Genomic DNA, 16,210 nt, shown 5'->3' on the forward strand with positions numbered 1-16,210 from the left:
TGAATTAACAAGAACACAAAAGAGGTCTTTTTTCCAGGCTGAAGAGTCCTAGCATAATGAGCTGTTCCCTGCACAGAAGCATTTCCTCACCTTTGATCATCAGTATTGTTCTTTTTTGAGCTTTTAGCAAATCTATTGTATTAGAATCTAGAGCAAGAGAAAAAACATTAAAAAGAAAAAAGAAACAAAATAAATAGAGCAGAAGTATTTGTTGTTGTTTTCGTCCAAAAAACCTCTTTCCTGAAAAAGGAATAAAAATTTCAGATATATAGCTCCGACTTTCTGGAAGAAAAAAATGTTTTGGTGAAAAAAGATATTCATTTCCCATTAGCTTCTGGTAAAAAGAAAAAAAAAGAGTAAATGGAGAAAATATTAAGTTCAAAATACTAATCAAATCACCCCGGTGATAAATTATTGCATACTTCAGAGAGCTATCAGGCTCTCCTGTCGCACAGGGATGAATGCAAGTTTAAGGTTCATTAAGACTTGCAGGACTGTGCCACAAATAAAATGAATCCATTGCAAAGAAGCTTCAATATAATCCTTTGATAGACAGAAATCATAAAGTGCAACTCCAAACATCAAAGTTCATTTAAAAGACATCTGCCCTCCTTCAGCCCCCTGCTGCAGCTTATCTGCTATAGCTTTCTTTCCCATCAGTTGCACTCATCAAATTTTTGTGGGGTTACCCTTTAAAAAAAGATCAGTGAAATGATTTTAGTCAAAAACAAACAAAACACTGTTTCACAGCAGAGGAATAAGAGGTAACAGCTGGGAGTGTGGGAATACTTTTAATCTGTTGCGCCACTAGAAGACTGTAACATGGAACATATCCTGTGAATTTATTACACACTTTATATAGTAATAGGGAAAACTGCTATGACAAATTAAGGGAGTTTGAAAAGGGTGTTTTCTCCAAAAAAATTAAAACATTTAAATCAAGATGCAAGGCCAGAATAGTTGGAACATTTACTACTGTGACTTATTTTATATTGTTTGGCTGTTCACAGGAGCTAAACAAATAGTTCAGAAGCAACAGAACCAATGAAATCTATTTTCTTATGAACTTGTACCTAACGCATGCCTTGATATTTAGTAAGATGTGAACCTTCACTGCAGATTGCTGTAAGGTCGGATTATTCATAGCAGTGCTTGCACTCATTCCAGTCCTTCATTTCAGTAATCTTATCAGAAGCTAATGCCTGAGAAATCCATGTCCTAGACTTCTACCTGTTAATAAAGTTCAGTTGCATTTGGAAAATACATATTTTCACTGTAGAAGAAACTGTACAATACAAAGAGAGCAAAATTAGAGCAAAAAATGTTCCATCATCAAGCCAAAAAAAACCAACTAGGATGCTAGGGAAGGAATGAGAAAAAGATCTGAAGATGACTCGTAGGATAAATACCACTAACTCTTCCTCCTTCAAGAGGAGGAAGAAGAAGGTCTGTCTGCAAGATACCTACCTTCCTTCCTTCCTTCCATTTCTTCTGTGGAGATTTCTACCAGTCATATTTTCTTTACACATCCTCCTTATTGTTCCCCCTCTAGGTATGTAAACTTTGCCTTCTTCCTTAATTTTCCATAGTTCTCCCTTTAACATTCCCTTGTATTTAAAACCTCTGCTCAGTCCTCTTTATAGCCTCTTTATATTTTTTTTGCTCTTAATCAGAAACAGCCACCTTCTGTGGAACATGAAAAAAACAGGCTTTGCTTTTCTCCCGCTCAGGTCTACAGTCTTTTTATATCTAGGTGAGCATTACGTGCTTGACAACATCACTAAAAAAACATATGTGTTATCGAGAAGTACAAGCAGCACAAAGTGAAAATGCAAGGCATGTATATATGCACAAGTTGTAACTTTTAAGATTATATAAGTGTAAAGTGAAGTAGCTGAGCACTGTTTTTAAATGGATAAGCAAAATTCACTAATATATGCCTTTTGTTATTTGTTGATTTACACTCACTGAACTTGAAATAATGCTATTGAAACATACATGATCAATGCCCTTCCTGCACAGTTTTAGCCATGGATGCAGGGAAAAATCTTTGGAAGTCTATCACATTTTAATTTTCTTTCAAAAAAAAAAAAAACAAATTGAAATCAAACACATGCGGACATTAATTAAACACAGGAAACAGAGAGCATATACCAAAGCCTATGTCCAAAGATTAAATTAAAGCTTACTTTGGCAGATCATTCGCACTGGCCATTTGGGAGGGGCAGGGAAATTGTTCAGACAGAAAGAAGAATAGGAAGAACTTGCTTGTCTTGGCTACTTTCACTCATTTTTCCATTCTCTTTCTTTCTTCTCCTATGTACAACACCCACAGATTTCCTAATAAGATGGTATGCGACCCACCGCACACTGCAGTGTGGGTGTAACTTAAATGAAAAAGAAACGTAAATTAACAAACATGGATATTTACCTCATTTGCCGCAAAACTGAAAGGTGGTATTAAGCAATATTAAACATAATATAACATTAAACAGAAATTGTGATACCTGCTAATTTTCTCTTCAAAATAGTTATGATGGGCATTGTAACAGCCTCTCCTCTGTTCTGCAGATCTAGACAGCAAGACTAGATCTGCTAATCAAAGTAAGGTAGCCTGGTTTTTATTTCTGAGGACAATCCTAATACAAAACGCTACCATGTTAAAGGTGGTCTAAAATTTCTACTACTAGTGGTTTAATAGTTCTGATTCTAGTAACTTTTGAATACAGCCTGCAATGTGGAGAACAAATAAGTAATTAAAAGTGACCTGAAGAGATGCAAGTTCAAAGAAGGGTGAAATGCTGACCAGGGATACTCGTAGTAGTAAATTATTTCTCTTCATAGAAACACTCCTCCTTGCAACAGTGGGGATTTCACAGCAGTGAAACCTTGGACGCAGACTTGCATAACTCCGAGCAAAAGAAACCACACACTCAGTTTGAAGAGCTCAAAAACTTGTAGTAGCCTCCAAACACAACAGCAGCTGCAAGCTTAAACATTCCACCAGCAGCACCTACAGAATGTATGTGTAGTTATCTGCATATAGAGCTTGCACATTCCTTTGCATACTACAAAGACTGTCAGCTAAACACTGACCAGCTATCCTATGCTTCATCTAACTGCAGGTGGAAAAAAAAAAAAAAAAAAAAAACTCCTTTGAGATACACCAATAGAAACCGTGGTCCTAAAGAGAAAAATAAGCACAAGAGCTTTTGGAGCCATGCTTGAGTGCTGGTAACTGACAAAGAGGATCAGACACGTGGCTCACGTAAAAGGGTCAGTCCCTTAGAGGTAGGTCCCAGTTGCTCTGGTGAACACCCACCTACACTGCTATTCCTTTCTCAGGTAAGAGTAGACTTGAACGTAACTTGAATAAACTTGATTCTTGGAGTTGAACAAAACACTCCTTTCTTTCAAATTACAGCCCTGAGCAACACAGGCTGAGAGAAGAGGAAAGAGCTAGATCTGGAAATCTTGTTCAACACGAATGTTCATTATCATAGATTGCTTTCTTCCTTTATTTTTTTGTGTTAATTAATGACAGCGATACTAACTGCACAAAACTGATGGAACAGCAATTCTGCCTTACTCAGAGTAAATATTCCTTAATCAAAAACAGTCACAGACATTACTGATGACTTCTCTTTAGTGTATATTACTCAAGTTTTTTCATTTTCAGGAAATAAGGGAAAAAGTCACTCAGAAGACCAGTTCACCCTAGGACAACGTACCAGTATTTTAACTGAAAAGTCTGTGATACAAAGGAAAATGTAAGAGCTAAAAATCTCAAGAAACCTCCCCCCCACCCCCAAATTAGTGCAGCTGTCGGTATATATATAAAAAATTAGCTTCTCCGGCATTTTTTTTCCCCTCACAAAATTATTGTTTTTGAAAACATACTTTTTATTCAGTCAGGAAACTTTGAAAAATAAATAAATAAAAAAGGGTTTCTCATAAAAATACACACACAAATCACAGAATAATTGTTCCTCTCACCCTTTGTGATATCCCTCTGCTTTCACTGTAAGAAAATTCAATTTGGTTAGTCAGAACTAGGAAAGTATAGCAAACTAAAAGTTCATACATTTTATAAATATTTATAATGTTTTAAAGGGATAAAATGCAGTTCCCACTTGCAGAGGGAAAAAAATTTGAAATTCTTTAAGTGGTCTGCGGCCCTTTTTGCTGATTTTATATTGAGGGGGGACGGAGACTCTTGTCATACCATAACAAACCAGCTCCCATGTATTCCTAATATATTTTTATAAGGCTTTCATAATTTTGACTACAGTACTGAGCCAGCAATACAGTATTTAATCTGTTTTCCTTATTAAAACTAATTCACATTAATATTGATAATAGCGTTTAAAGCTACAACTAATTGGAATCTCATAGCAATATACCTTTACAATAGCTCAAAACACTTTGAGGGGCAAAGAATTTGTTCAGCATTAAGATTTTTAATATTACATACTTTAAATTCAAAAATTTGCATCAGTACACTGATGGCATAGTATAAGTACACAATTACTTTAACTGTAGAATTAATATTGCAGTAGATATCTATTTCTATATCTTTAAAGAAAGGTAAGAAACACAGCTATTACAACCCTTCTTTCCTGTGACTAGTTTATAATTTATATCTTATAACTCTAAGATAGTAATAATCAAGTCATTATTTCCTGAAAACTATAAGAAATTAAATTGATTTTGTGCTGTAACACCAATAGATAAGCCTGTCCACTGTAAAATCCACCGCCCATACGTACTGACCAGAACAGCTAGTTATACAAAAACTGGCAAGCCATGTAGAGCCCAAAACTGATCTATCATTAGAGACAGACTGTAGTAATCAGTATCTGTAAGTCTAAAACACAAATATATTCACAGTGCATCTTTTTGTCTCACCACTCTCACACACACACCAAATCCAACAAAACTATTCTGATTAAGTAAATGCTCTTTCTGTTGTTCTTTTCTACATGATAATTACCCCCAAAGGCTCAACCCTACTGCCGAACATGCAGTAACGCACGTGAAACAACAAATGCCATTTATCGTAACAAAACGTAAACTGTGAACAGCATGTCAGAAGGAGGAGGAGGAAAGAAGTATTATTTCTAATATAAAAAAAAATTAAAGTTTAAGTAGAATCCAGACCAACTAAACAAAACAGCAAGATTTCCATCAATTTTGGAGGATCCTATATTATACCATTTTTTTTTTTAATTCTAATGATAGATTAAAATATTAAAAGTAGTATGTTCTTTTTTTCACTGAACATCAAAAATTGAAATCCACTTAATATTTCCAATAATGTAGCTGAAATGATTTTATATATAAGAAAACAGACACTTTAGGATTACTGGATTTCCAATGTCAAACTTCTCATGACAAAGATAAACAGTTTCTACCATACTTTGTTTTACAATAAATTAAATAATTGATTTTACCTGTTACAAACAACGGAGCAGATGCTGCTTGTTCCATCGATTTCCACTGACCACGTTGTTTAGGAGCTTCCAAGTAGTGTTTGACCCTTGAAGCAACCGCATCTTCTAGCAGCATGCAGACTTCCTGAAAGAGTAATCATTTTCCTAGCTAGAGCTAAATTTATCTACATGCACACAGATGCATAATAAAAATCAATATCAAATCACGCCCTTTAACATAGAAAGAAAAACATACTATGCAATCAAGTACTGCGGCACTAAATAGAGATCAGAGGCACATAATTTAGAAAAAGCAATGGAACAAGAGAAACATGGGGGAAAAAAAACCCAAATAATTTTCTTATATATTTTGAAAAAAAAAGGAGGAAGCACACTATGATTCAACTAGGACACACTGTATGACGTGCTTTACATTATTTATAAAAAGCCTTTAATGTTAGAATGCTCACTAGGGAGACGAAATAAACTATGACATTACAATAGTTCTATTCATTTTTAATCAGCAAATTACTTAAATCCATTTGCATGCAACCAAAGCAGGAAAAACTAAGATACACTAAAAATATACCATAACGTGAGAAAGTTAAGCAAAATATTAGAGAAAATACTTCCAGGAATTGTCAACACACTATTCCTCTGCAATAATTCTTAAAAAACACCGCAGATATTTTGCTTCAATTCAGTGCAACATTTTGGGAGAGATTTGGAGCTAGTTAGGTCACAGTAACCTAATTGCTCTAGTTCATTTTGATTTTTCTTCTCCTAAACAGAACCATTTATATCTTGTATACTTCCTTCAGCAAAGCACAAAGAAAACCATATACAATCCAGACAGGAAAAAGAGGCCTTTCAGCCCAAATTACTATTAAAAACAAAAATCTTGGACCAAAAGCGAAAATTACTCTCTCCAATAAGTTTTCAGATTAATTCATATGCACATATTTTAGCGTTTCCCTCAGTATTCTCATTTTCCGTTGTGCACAGTTATGTGCTCACAGAAATGATACTTCATGGGATACAAAGATATTCTTTAACCTTTTCATAGCGTTTGGACAACAGAAAAAATTGTATTATTACCATCTAAAACAAAATAGTTTGGCTTCAAGCGTACCTTTGATTAATCTAGAAAGTATGCAGAGCAACAAAATGTTAATGTATTGCTCTAAATTAAAGTAATGCATATATGTTGGCGAACCACAAATAGTATTTTTCTCCTTCAGTTAAGAATATATTTTCCTTTTAGCTTGAAGAACATACTTATAAAACATAGCATCTACTTATTCTTCTGTTTAACTCATTAAAGCGATCTCATTACACATTCCTTCAATAGGACTATATTCAAGTTAAAATGAAAAAGTCTAGAAAGCAGCTGAAACATAACGTGCATTTGGTTCACTCTGTAACAATAAAGATTAGTATGGAATTCCTTACTTTTCATGAAAAATATTTATTTTAGTTGTGATGCTTATGGAAATATTATTTAAGTCCTCCACAAAGTAGTATGTAGACCTGTATTTATGGAAGTATAAGTAAGAGCAATTTCAAAGGGAATTATCAATGCTTATTTCCCAGTGCTAAAAAGAATGTATAACTGAGAACTTATACATGCATACGGGGAGACCATAACAATAATAGAAATGAGAATAAATAAAAAAAAAAAAAAACTGTTTCTCAAAGTAGAAAGCTAAAGCTGCGACTTTATTATTCCAGAGGAAAAAGATGTCAGACAGAGAGGCAAAGGAAATTAGAAGAGGCAGAAGGAGAGAAAGAGATACAAGCCCCACAATGCCTCAAATTATTGATGCACATCTATAGCAGCTTTTACTCTTGACAATCACAAGATGATTCTACATATGACAGTAGTGTGCAAACTGTGGTCTTTAGAATGCCCAGCTACACAACATACACTGTATTTTCACACAAAATCTTCATGCTTACGGGCCCTCATTTAGTTCCCACCTGCTCTACGCAACTCATTCTCCAGCAGGAGCAGGCAACGGACCAGTCAGCACTGCTCCCGCCTTCCACCTAGGAACCACATCACAAGCAGGGGCACTGCCGAGCAGCTTCGTTAAACTGTGATCCTTTTTCTGCTATAGTGCCTCTACATGGGCGCGGACCCATGTAACATCCTTTGAGAGGGCTCCACTTCCTACAAATAGCAGCCACCAAATTTCATCCAGCATAAGCAGAGGATCAAGTTTCTGTTACAAGGGGTCTAAGAAGCATCTGCTTTTCTCACTGTCAGAGAGACAAGCCAAGAGGGCCATATCACCATTCTGCAGAATTTGGAAAAGGTGAAACTGTTGAAAACTGCTTGAGATGAAAATTTAAAATTTCTGAGTCTCTTCTAAGTATTTCATAGGGGCAGAATTTGTCTGCAATATCTTACTGACCTTTTTCTTCCCACTTTAACAAAGACTCTGAATACAACTTTCAGGAAGCAAACTGTAAAGCTATTCGAATCACACGTCTCAGCTGTTGAAAATATGCAACCTTTGTACTTTACTCAAAACGTGTGGTCATAGAAAAGTAATGAATGCTGCCCTGTCATGCCTCTTTATTAAATCAATCATGATCTAATTTCCTGAAATTTATATCTTTTGTTTTGGCAGTCATACAAAGTACATTTGGAAAACACTTAAAAGTCAGATAACCAGGATAGTAAAGCCAGTTACAAACAGAAGCCATAATGTGTATTCATTCATCCAGAAAAAAGAAATGTAAAAGATTTCCCCCATTTTCTTCATTTGCTGGTTAATAAAGCACAAACCAAATGAATCACATACTATTAAACATTTCACTTTCATTCTCTCAGAATATTAATATATCGTTTCTTTTAACTTTATTCAAATGTATTACTTTGAGAAATACTGGGGTGCTCTGCAGTGACAAGTCAATTATGCCATTATTAGAAAAGCTATCTGCTGAAAACTACCGTAACAGAGACTTGCGGGAAAGTCCACAGGCATTTGAAACATGTCTTGCATTCATTTTCAGTAGGGAACTTCTCAAGTTCCCACAGAGACTGAAACGAGGAAAAACTCCTCCCAATAACTCATCACAAGACCCTAGCAGAAATCACATCGAATCTCGTGAACATTACATTCTTAATTTTGCTGGTCACCAATGCACTGATTTTATAAGATTTCATATACTGTCAAGGCATTTAAACAATACATTTCAAAATAGAGATTGGGAATCTCTTTTAATAAGAGATAGAGGATGTACTATACTTGATCATGCATACTCATGAAAGCATTTTCTTGCACTTACTCTCCACGTGTAACATCATTCACATTTCTCAGAAGACGACCAAACAATTAATAAAAAAAATATATTTCATTAACAAGCTCTGTAGAAAAGGTATCTGTCACAATTCATTTTTTCACCACTCAAACTTAAGATAATTTGCAAAAACTAATGGGAGATATTTTTTAAGCTTAAAAGTTATTTAAGCCAGAAGAATCAAAACAGCAGGCACACACGTGCATATACAAACACAGAGTTTAAACGTTAAAAGGCAAATAGCAAGTGGTAATGTACTGACCCAAAGAGAGACAGCACACACTGTTGACTTAGCGGTCCCACAGGAACTGTTCAGGATTAGGTATAACTACAATATTCTCATCATAACACTGAAAAATTCTGAATAGCTCAATGCAATCTAACTTTTTCCCCCTGCAGCTACATGCTTTTGAAGTAGAATTGATTTTTGTTGTACCTCCTTCTCATGATCTGAAAACCAGCTGGTGTCTTTACTGGAGCCTTGGGGCAAAATATGAACATCCACCAGAACAGCAAAGTTCCCACACTGAAAAAAAAAAAAAAAAAAAAAGAGGAAAGAAAAAGTTCAACTGTAGCTGGTAGGAAGCATGTGTAGGGCAGACAAGGAAATAAACAATCAGATAAGCAGATGCATGTCATTCATGGGTACAGCAGGCATAACGTAAAAGTTGACAGAAGATTTTAAAGTCTGGAAATACACACTTAGCGGTGTCCGTGTGCTTAATGAGAAATAAGAGAACTAGACATACCTTGGACAGTTAGGTGAAAACTTAAAACAATAATAGCAAGTACAAGTACTTAAAATTTTCTTCTGCTATGAATATAACACCTTAAAATCTGAGTTTCAATCAAATTTTAATGTTTGAAAAATATGCTATTCCTTCAAACTCCCATCATTCCATTGTCTGAAAATTTAGTCCTAAATTAGTTATCTAGTTTGCATGTTAAAATTAGTAAGTCCTTAAAAATTTAGCTTCTCTAGAACTTTTACCTCTCCATATTAGCTAACTAAAAGAAAAGCAAGTCTGAAGAATTTGTAACTACCTAATATTCATTGGCATCTGTCATTTAGCCAATATCTTGAGTAGTTAAATGAAAATAAAACTAAGCTATTAATAACCATTGTATCTAGTTGTTAGGACGATACAGGCTTCATCCCAAGTCACAGCAACTATTTCTGAAATTCCTTGATAGGTCTTAATTGAGAATACAGCAACAAAAGAGATTTAATGATTTTCTTCTTTCAATGTATCAGTCATTGCAACAAGATGCTAATATAAAGAACAAACACATCTGCTTAGTTTCACTGTGCGCTAAATCATCCCCAGCAAGAAAATACTTCTCTTTTCACGTGCAGAGGTATAGTACATTACGAGCCTCTACTCTCCCTTTCTTCTACTGTCACACAGCACAAACCCTCATTAACGCAGCCTTTAACTAAACAACTTGCAAGGTAAGAGCCTATTTTACCATTTTGTTCCGGCTGCTTGTGCCATACCTGTGATGCAGTAAACCCAGTCTTTTAGAGGACTGGACATGTACAGTCATGACTATTGCACACATGGAATGTCTCACAAAATGGAAACAATATCCTGATTCCAGCCAAATCTCAGCTGCGTATGTAAATTCCAGTTCTTCGATTTGGCTTGTTTCAAATACATGTTGCAGCGTACACTTCCTGTCCTAAATCTCTCTCTATATTATTTGCCCTTCATTGCCAAACATCTGCATAAGCCAAGACAGAGTTCCAATTGCTAACGGAGCTATTTGTATAAATAGCAGAATATACAGTTATTTCTAAATTTACAGTATAATTACACACCACCTAGAGAGTCTAAAAGGTACATCTATATCTAATGCTTATGGTATAGCAGAACAGTATTTAAGAGTCTCCTTTCCTGTATGTTCAGTATAGACAAATAACAACAGGATTTAGGCATTGATTTTACTAGTCATAACAACATATGCAGTAAATTAGGTATTTCTAAAATTAGTAACACTTAGATTAATACTTTGCATAACTAACAACAGAAATATTTAAACAATGTAAACACAACTACAATAAAATTCATGATCAATACTGTACTACAAGTACAATGTAAAATGAGATAGGCATTGTGAAACCAATTTGACAAACTTCTAAGTTACTTACAGGTATCACTCACTGAAAAAATAGAATGCTTTGATCTATTTTATCAAAAGGCCTCTCTTTCCTCCAGAGAACCAAGAATTACCAGATGGCTGCAATAGTAAACCTCTCCAAGTTTTAAATTGATGACAAAAATCTCTCTCAAAAATCTCTAGTGAATCAATAGTTAGCTCCAGCAAACTTTTGAGTTGACTACTGAACTCCAAAGTTACCAGACATTGCATATTTCTGGAAGAGAAAGCACTTAACTTATTCATCGATCAGCACCTATAACAAAGAACAAGTATTTGATATATAACAAAATATATAGACAGAAATTTAAAGGCAAACTAAGAATAACTTTTTAAAATCTTACTTTAATTTGTATTGGAAATGATTTTGGTGGGTGTGATTGGCAAAACTGAAACCTGAACACCTGATCTGATGAGAAGCACTTATATCATTTTAAAAGACAACATAACAATTGACCTGTCAAGAACCACAAAAGGAACATTTTACTGACCAATGATTACATAGAGAAACAGATGCAATGAGCTCTCATAATCCTAGAATTCAAAAATCTCTATTTTTCCAGTCTGATTTTTTTTATATTAATAAACTCACTATAACAGCCTAATAATATTCCAAGATAAGCATAGAGATGATGCTTCTTTCTCATGCAGTCTCTTCCCAGAGTTGCAGTATTTAATAACAGTGATGACTTTATTTCTCTCTGAGATGATAGTAGTTTAAAAAAAAAAAAAAAAGACTAGACCCTGATGGCCACTTTAAAATGTCACAGCTGAAAGTGGCTTCCAAAGACAAAATTAAGAAGAGGTACAATCAGTCTCCAGGTGGCAAAAGCATGGCAAGGAAGATACTGAGGTTTTGTGACCAAAAAAAACCCAAACAAACAAAAAAAGCTGATGTGAAATATTATTTTGCTGTTTATTATGAGAGAAGATATTTCATATATTCCATCCCTTCCAAGCGCTTTCTAAAATCCCAAGTTCATTTATGTAAGTTCAATAAACTACAGCATTGAGTAGAACAATTATGTATTGTTACTGGTCTACACACTGTGCTAACTATATTATGACAATACATGGATACTATCTTTACTTTCTCCAGAGCTTTTCAGAAGCAAAAGTTTCTTCTCCTTTACCCTTCTGGGTCCAAAAAACCCCCAAGTCTTTCCTTTCTTTAGCACCAAAGATTTTCAGTATTTTGACTCTTTTCTGTTCTAGAACAATAGCAATAGGCAAAAATCTTTTAAGCGAGTGAGTGTACAGCACAGGAGATACATTTTTTTAAATGAAAGGTAAATTAGTTTTGTGTAATCATAAATATATCTGGCAGTACTATGTTTCTAGCTAATATACAAAGTTACCCAAACTGTAGGGCACCTTCCAAGTAGCCAAATGCCTCATCCTGCATATGTACATGGCTCAGAATAGCTTCTTATGCATCTACCACTGCTGTCGACTGTATGGGAGCAAAAGAGGTTTGGTGACCCCTGACATCATATATTTCTCACTGCTTTAAGAAGTAGATAAAGTTACATTTTAATATGCAAATAGCTTTTGCAGATATTTTTCTTGACTCTCCAGGGTTTAGGTTTGGTTTTTATTTTTTGTCCTAGGGAAATAAGTCGGGCAGGGGGGAGTAGAAGGATAGGCATTTTTCATCATACAGTCAACTTTCACAGAAATACTGCCTCCCTAGTTACTGTCCAAGACAAGGTGATCTTTCCAACTCTGAACTTCAGGAGTGGGTTAGGAAAACAATAGGTCACCAGTGACTGGCTTTGATCATCTTATGGGATTATTCAAAAGATCACTCAAAAAGAGGGACTCAAAGTTATAAAAGATTGGAACTCTCACCTAGTGCTTCCGAAAGAAGGGGAACAACAGACCACAGTGAAGGCTCTAGAAGAAGCCACATGCAGAAACTCTCTAGGAGATTATGGTCTAAGTCCAGCCTTCAGAATCGTTAAGAATTAAGAAGCAAAAGCAGAAAAATACAGATATTCTTCTACTTTTGATCTCTTTTCTGGAAAGAGACTGCTTAGTTCTAGAAATTGTACAAAATTTGTGGTTTGTTACAGGTATCATGTGGCTCTGAGAAGATGAGCTGTGAGCCAAAACATCCTCAAAGTTGAGTCACTCACTATGTTATTGGCAAATCCAGAGTTCCTTGCACTAGTTGCAAAATGGGACTACAAGATCCTGAGTCACGAAAAGGGAAAAAGATGGAAGACAGGCACAACTGGAAAAGTAACTAGAAACTCAAACCCTCAGACTGAGCTCTGCTAAGTTTCAGAAAACATATTTGGGCCATATTCTGCAGTTTTGTAAGCGTGCAGCAAGCACAAAGAGCCTCTCTAAAGTTACAGCAATCAGGCTGCCTTTGGACATCTGAAATAGAATTATATTGGAGTTAGTGGAGCTTGCAAAGAAGTTTTGACAAAAAGTGGGTGTTGTTAAAGAAGGATTATAGTGAACAGGTAACGTCTAGGTCTTTTTAGTCCCTTGCTTTCAAAATCTCCCTAAAAAGGGAACAGCAAGATCAACAGCAACTACCCAGGGGACTAACCTGAACACCTATCTTCAAAAACAGCTCTACTAAGCTATACATAGATTCAGCAGGAATCAGCCAAGCTAAAACGCATTCAAACTTTTCAAAAGAAAGAAGGAAATTCCTCCTTCATAAGCTGAATGAGGTATATCTAAGTAATCTTTCAAAAGCCAAAGGCTTGCTTTTTAGGTGTGTAGGCTATGTATCAGAAATTCCAAAAGGGAAGAGTGTTCAATTTTCTGGTGTTTTAGAGGAAGGCAATAATAAGTATCTAAAAATTCAAGAAATAAATTATAGGACTATCGAGACTATTCAAGGGTCTACATGCCAAACAAAGAGGTGCAAACAGAGAACAGACCTTTTGAACAAACTTTTAAGAAAAGAGGGGTCTGAGAACAACACGAGAAACTAGGCTGCAATGCAAGGTATTAGACTCTTAGAAGATGTGGATAGACAGAATATTATATGACGAAAGAGAATAGGAAAAAGAACATAAAAGATGCGTGGGTGCTTTAACTCCTAGAAAATGTAGAGAAATCTAAATAGTTTCAGATCTGACGGAAGTGTGGATTATAATGGAGACATCCAAATTAAGGATTAATACAAGGTTGTTAAAACATATAATTGTGAGAGATCCACCCAAATCAACAGAATAAAATAAATTAATCAAGACAACTATTTCAAGAACATCCTAAAAACCTGCAGTAGCAAAGCATTTGCATGTCATTTAGTAAAGAAAGAACGTTTCAATGCAAATAGAACACTTCATCACCCACAATCAGGCCAAGCAGTCATTACTTAATCTAAGTATCTGAACTGGTCTCTGAGAACTGCTCTGTCAAGCACAACGTTGAAAAGAGGCATAAATTGCATGAGAGAATTAAGCTTAATTTAGGTTGTCACTCTATACTCGTCTGGTACCAATTCTGTAGGAGGCTTTGTAGCCTACATATGGAAAGGAGTCATGTCACTGGAGCTCAAACAATTGCAAAAAACAAGTTTTTCCTCAGGGCAAAGTCTCCAAGTAACAGTGCAATCTCAATATTGTTTTGAAAGGATATATACCAAGTTCCTGCCTGTGTCAGAACTGATCCAGAAAACCAGAAATAGCAGCACAGTGTCTGTTCAAGATGATACAAAGATAATTTGAGATTCCAAAAAGCTGCTTTCACCCTTTGGTCCTAAAATACTCTTATAAGTACTATAGTATCTTTAAAATCATAGTTAGCAGGCCACAACCACATACTAACCTCTGTTTTGGGTGGAGCAGAGGGAGGTTTGGGTGAGAGGCAGTGTTTACTCTCAACACTCCGATGGATAGCTGAACAAGTTCACAATCTAAATTACATTTTTTGTTAATTGTAAATATCAAGGACAGTCCTGAAGGCCTGGACACACCAATAGGGCACCACAGGATAACATGTTACTACGTATCACTCCATCTTTGGTAACTGGGCGCAAATAAAGTTTAGAGCTACCTTATCTTGCTCTCACCCTTAGCTATCAATAATAGAAGTTGGATCTTATGAAGGCGATTCATGATAAGAAGAACAGCCTTGTTACTGCCGTACTAAATTAGAATTTGGGACGTCCTTTGTGGTTTTGGAAAGTAAATGCTGGAATTTAGTTTCTTACCCATATGAAAAGATGATGATACTAGCACGCACCTTATACAAAGAGCTATGCACATCTGAATTCACTCATTTTTTAATGATGACCAGCTAGTACAGTTACAGATATTACCATAATAAGTATGTAGAACTGATAACCCCAAATTACCACTACTACCTTCTACTTCAGCCCTGTAGATCAGAGAATTATTTACTTCACTATCAACTTCTATGTCACTTCACTGTAGTAACTACATTGAATTTCAGATGTAGCTATTTCTAAACAATCACAGGTCTAGGGATTTGTCAAAATAACTGGAATAATTATAGGTTCATAATCCAGAAAGGGCTACTTAAAAGTCCTGCCAAGAAATAGCAGGAAAGACTAAATTTCCAACAATCTAGCAGTCTCTAGCAGCAAAGTGACAATGTAATTTTCTGAAGATACAATTAAAAAGACTTTAGGACCCTTTTCGGACTTTCCATTTGTTAAATAATTTTCACAGATTTTCACATACACGCGTCCCAAGCTACATTTTAATGTTAACAAGCTAAACTTTAAAACAGAACCAAAGACTACTAAATACGTATTAGCAAGCTACTGATGCATTTATTAACTGTTTGAAGAGAACGACAATATATAACGGCTAAAGTGCTTAGTAATGCACCACTTGATTTTATGTGTTTCTACGTATGCTTTTTGTGACAAAACTTAAACTGCGTTAAAATTAAAATGCAGTAAAAATTAAGGTGAAAAGATACCATCCTTAATATCCCTGGACGTACATTATATCAGATGAAATAAATCTAGCATTTGGATACCATGAAAAAGATGATTTAAAAGCTCTCGTAAGGTGAAGTTGAGGGAACACACAGTGCTTGGTACAGTAATGTGTTCATCACTAAGATGCAGGGAGCAGCAGTTCTCAAGCACACAGTGCATCCAGTAACATTTTTCTTGATCCGTTGTACAGCAGTGACAGAGAAGGACCAACTTCACTCGCACAAACAAAACGGGGAAGTGTTGGCAGATGCCAAGCAGGAAATCGTTGCACGTTCTCTCATGCTGCAATTATTTCACAAAGCCTCTCATCCTTTTTATACTAAATGAAGAGGTCTTACCTGCCCTAGAATTTACTTTCTTCCCACCCTCT

At 35.4% G+C, this 16,210-nt stretch overlaps 1 protein-coding gene across 25 annotated transcripts in view; it reads right to left on the minus strand.

Moving 5' to 3' along the window:
• SLX4IP (SLX4 interacting protein) overlaps positions 1-16,210 on the minus strand; it is a 108,990-nt gene that overhangs the window by 55,762 nt on the left and 37,018 nt on the right. For 24 of the 25 annotated variants that reach the window (XM_068940247.1, XM_068940248.1, XM_009673982.2 and 21 more), the window contains 2 exons: positions 9,178-9,267; positions 5,454-5,577 (listed from right to left, as the gene is read on the minus strand). In XM_068940247.1, the coding sequence (XP_068796348.1) occupies positions 5,454-5,577; positions 9,178-9,267 (214 nt within the window). The remainder of the gene's footprint in view (positions 1-5,453; positions 5,578-9,177; positions 9,268-16,210) is intronic. The other variant, XM_068940268.1, reaches the window with a different exon arrangement.

Source organism: Struthio camelus, chromosome 3 (genome assembly GCF_040807025.1).
Source record: "Struthio camelus isolate bStrCam1 chromosome 3, bStrCam1.hap1, whole genome shotgun sequence".
In the NCBI taxonomy this organism is placed as follows: Eukaryota; Metazoa; Chordata; class Aves; order Struthioniformes; family Struthionidae; genus Struthio; species Struthio camelus.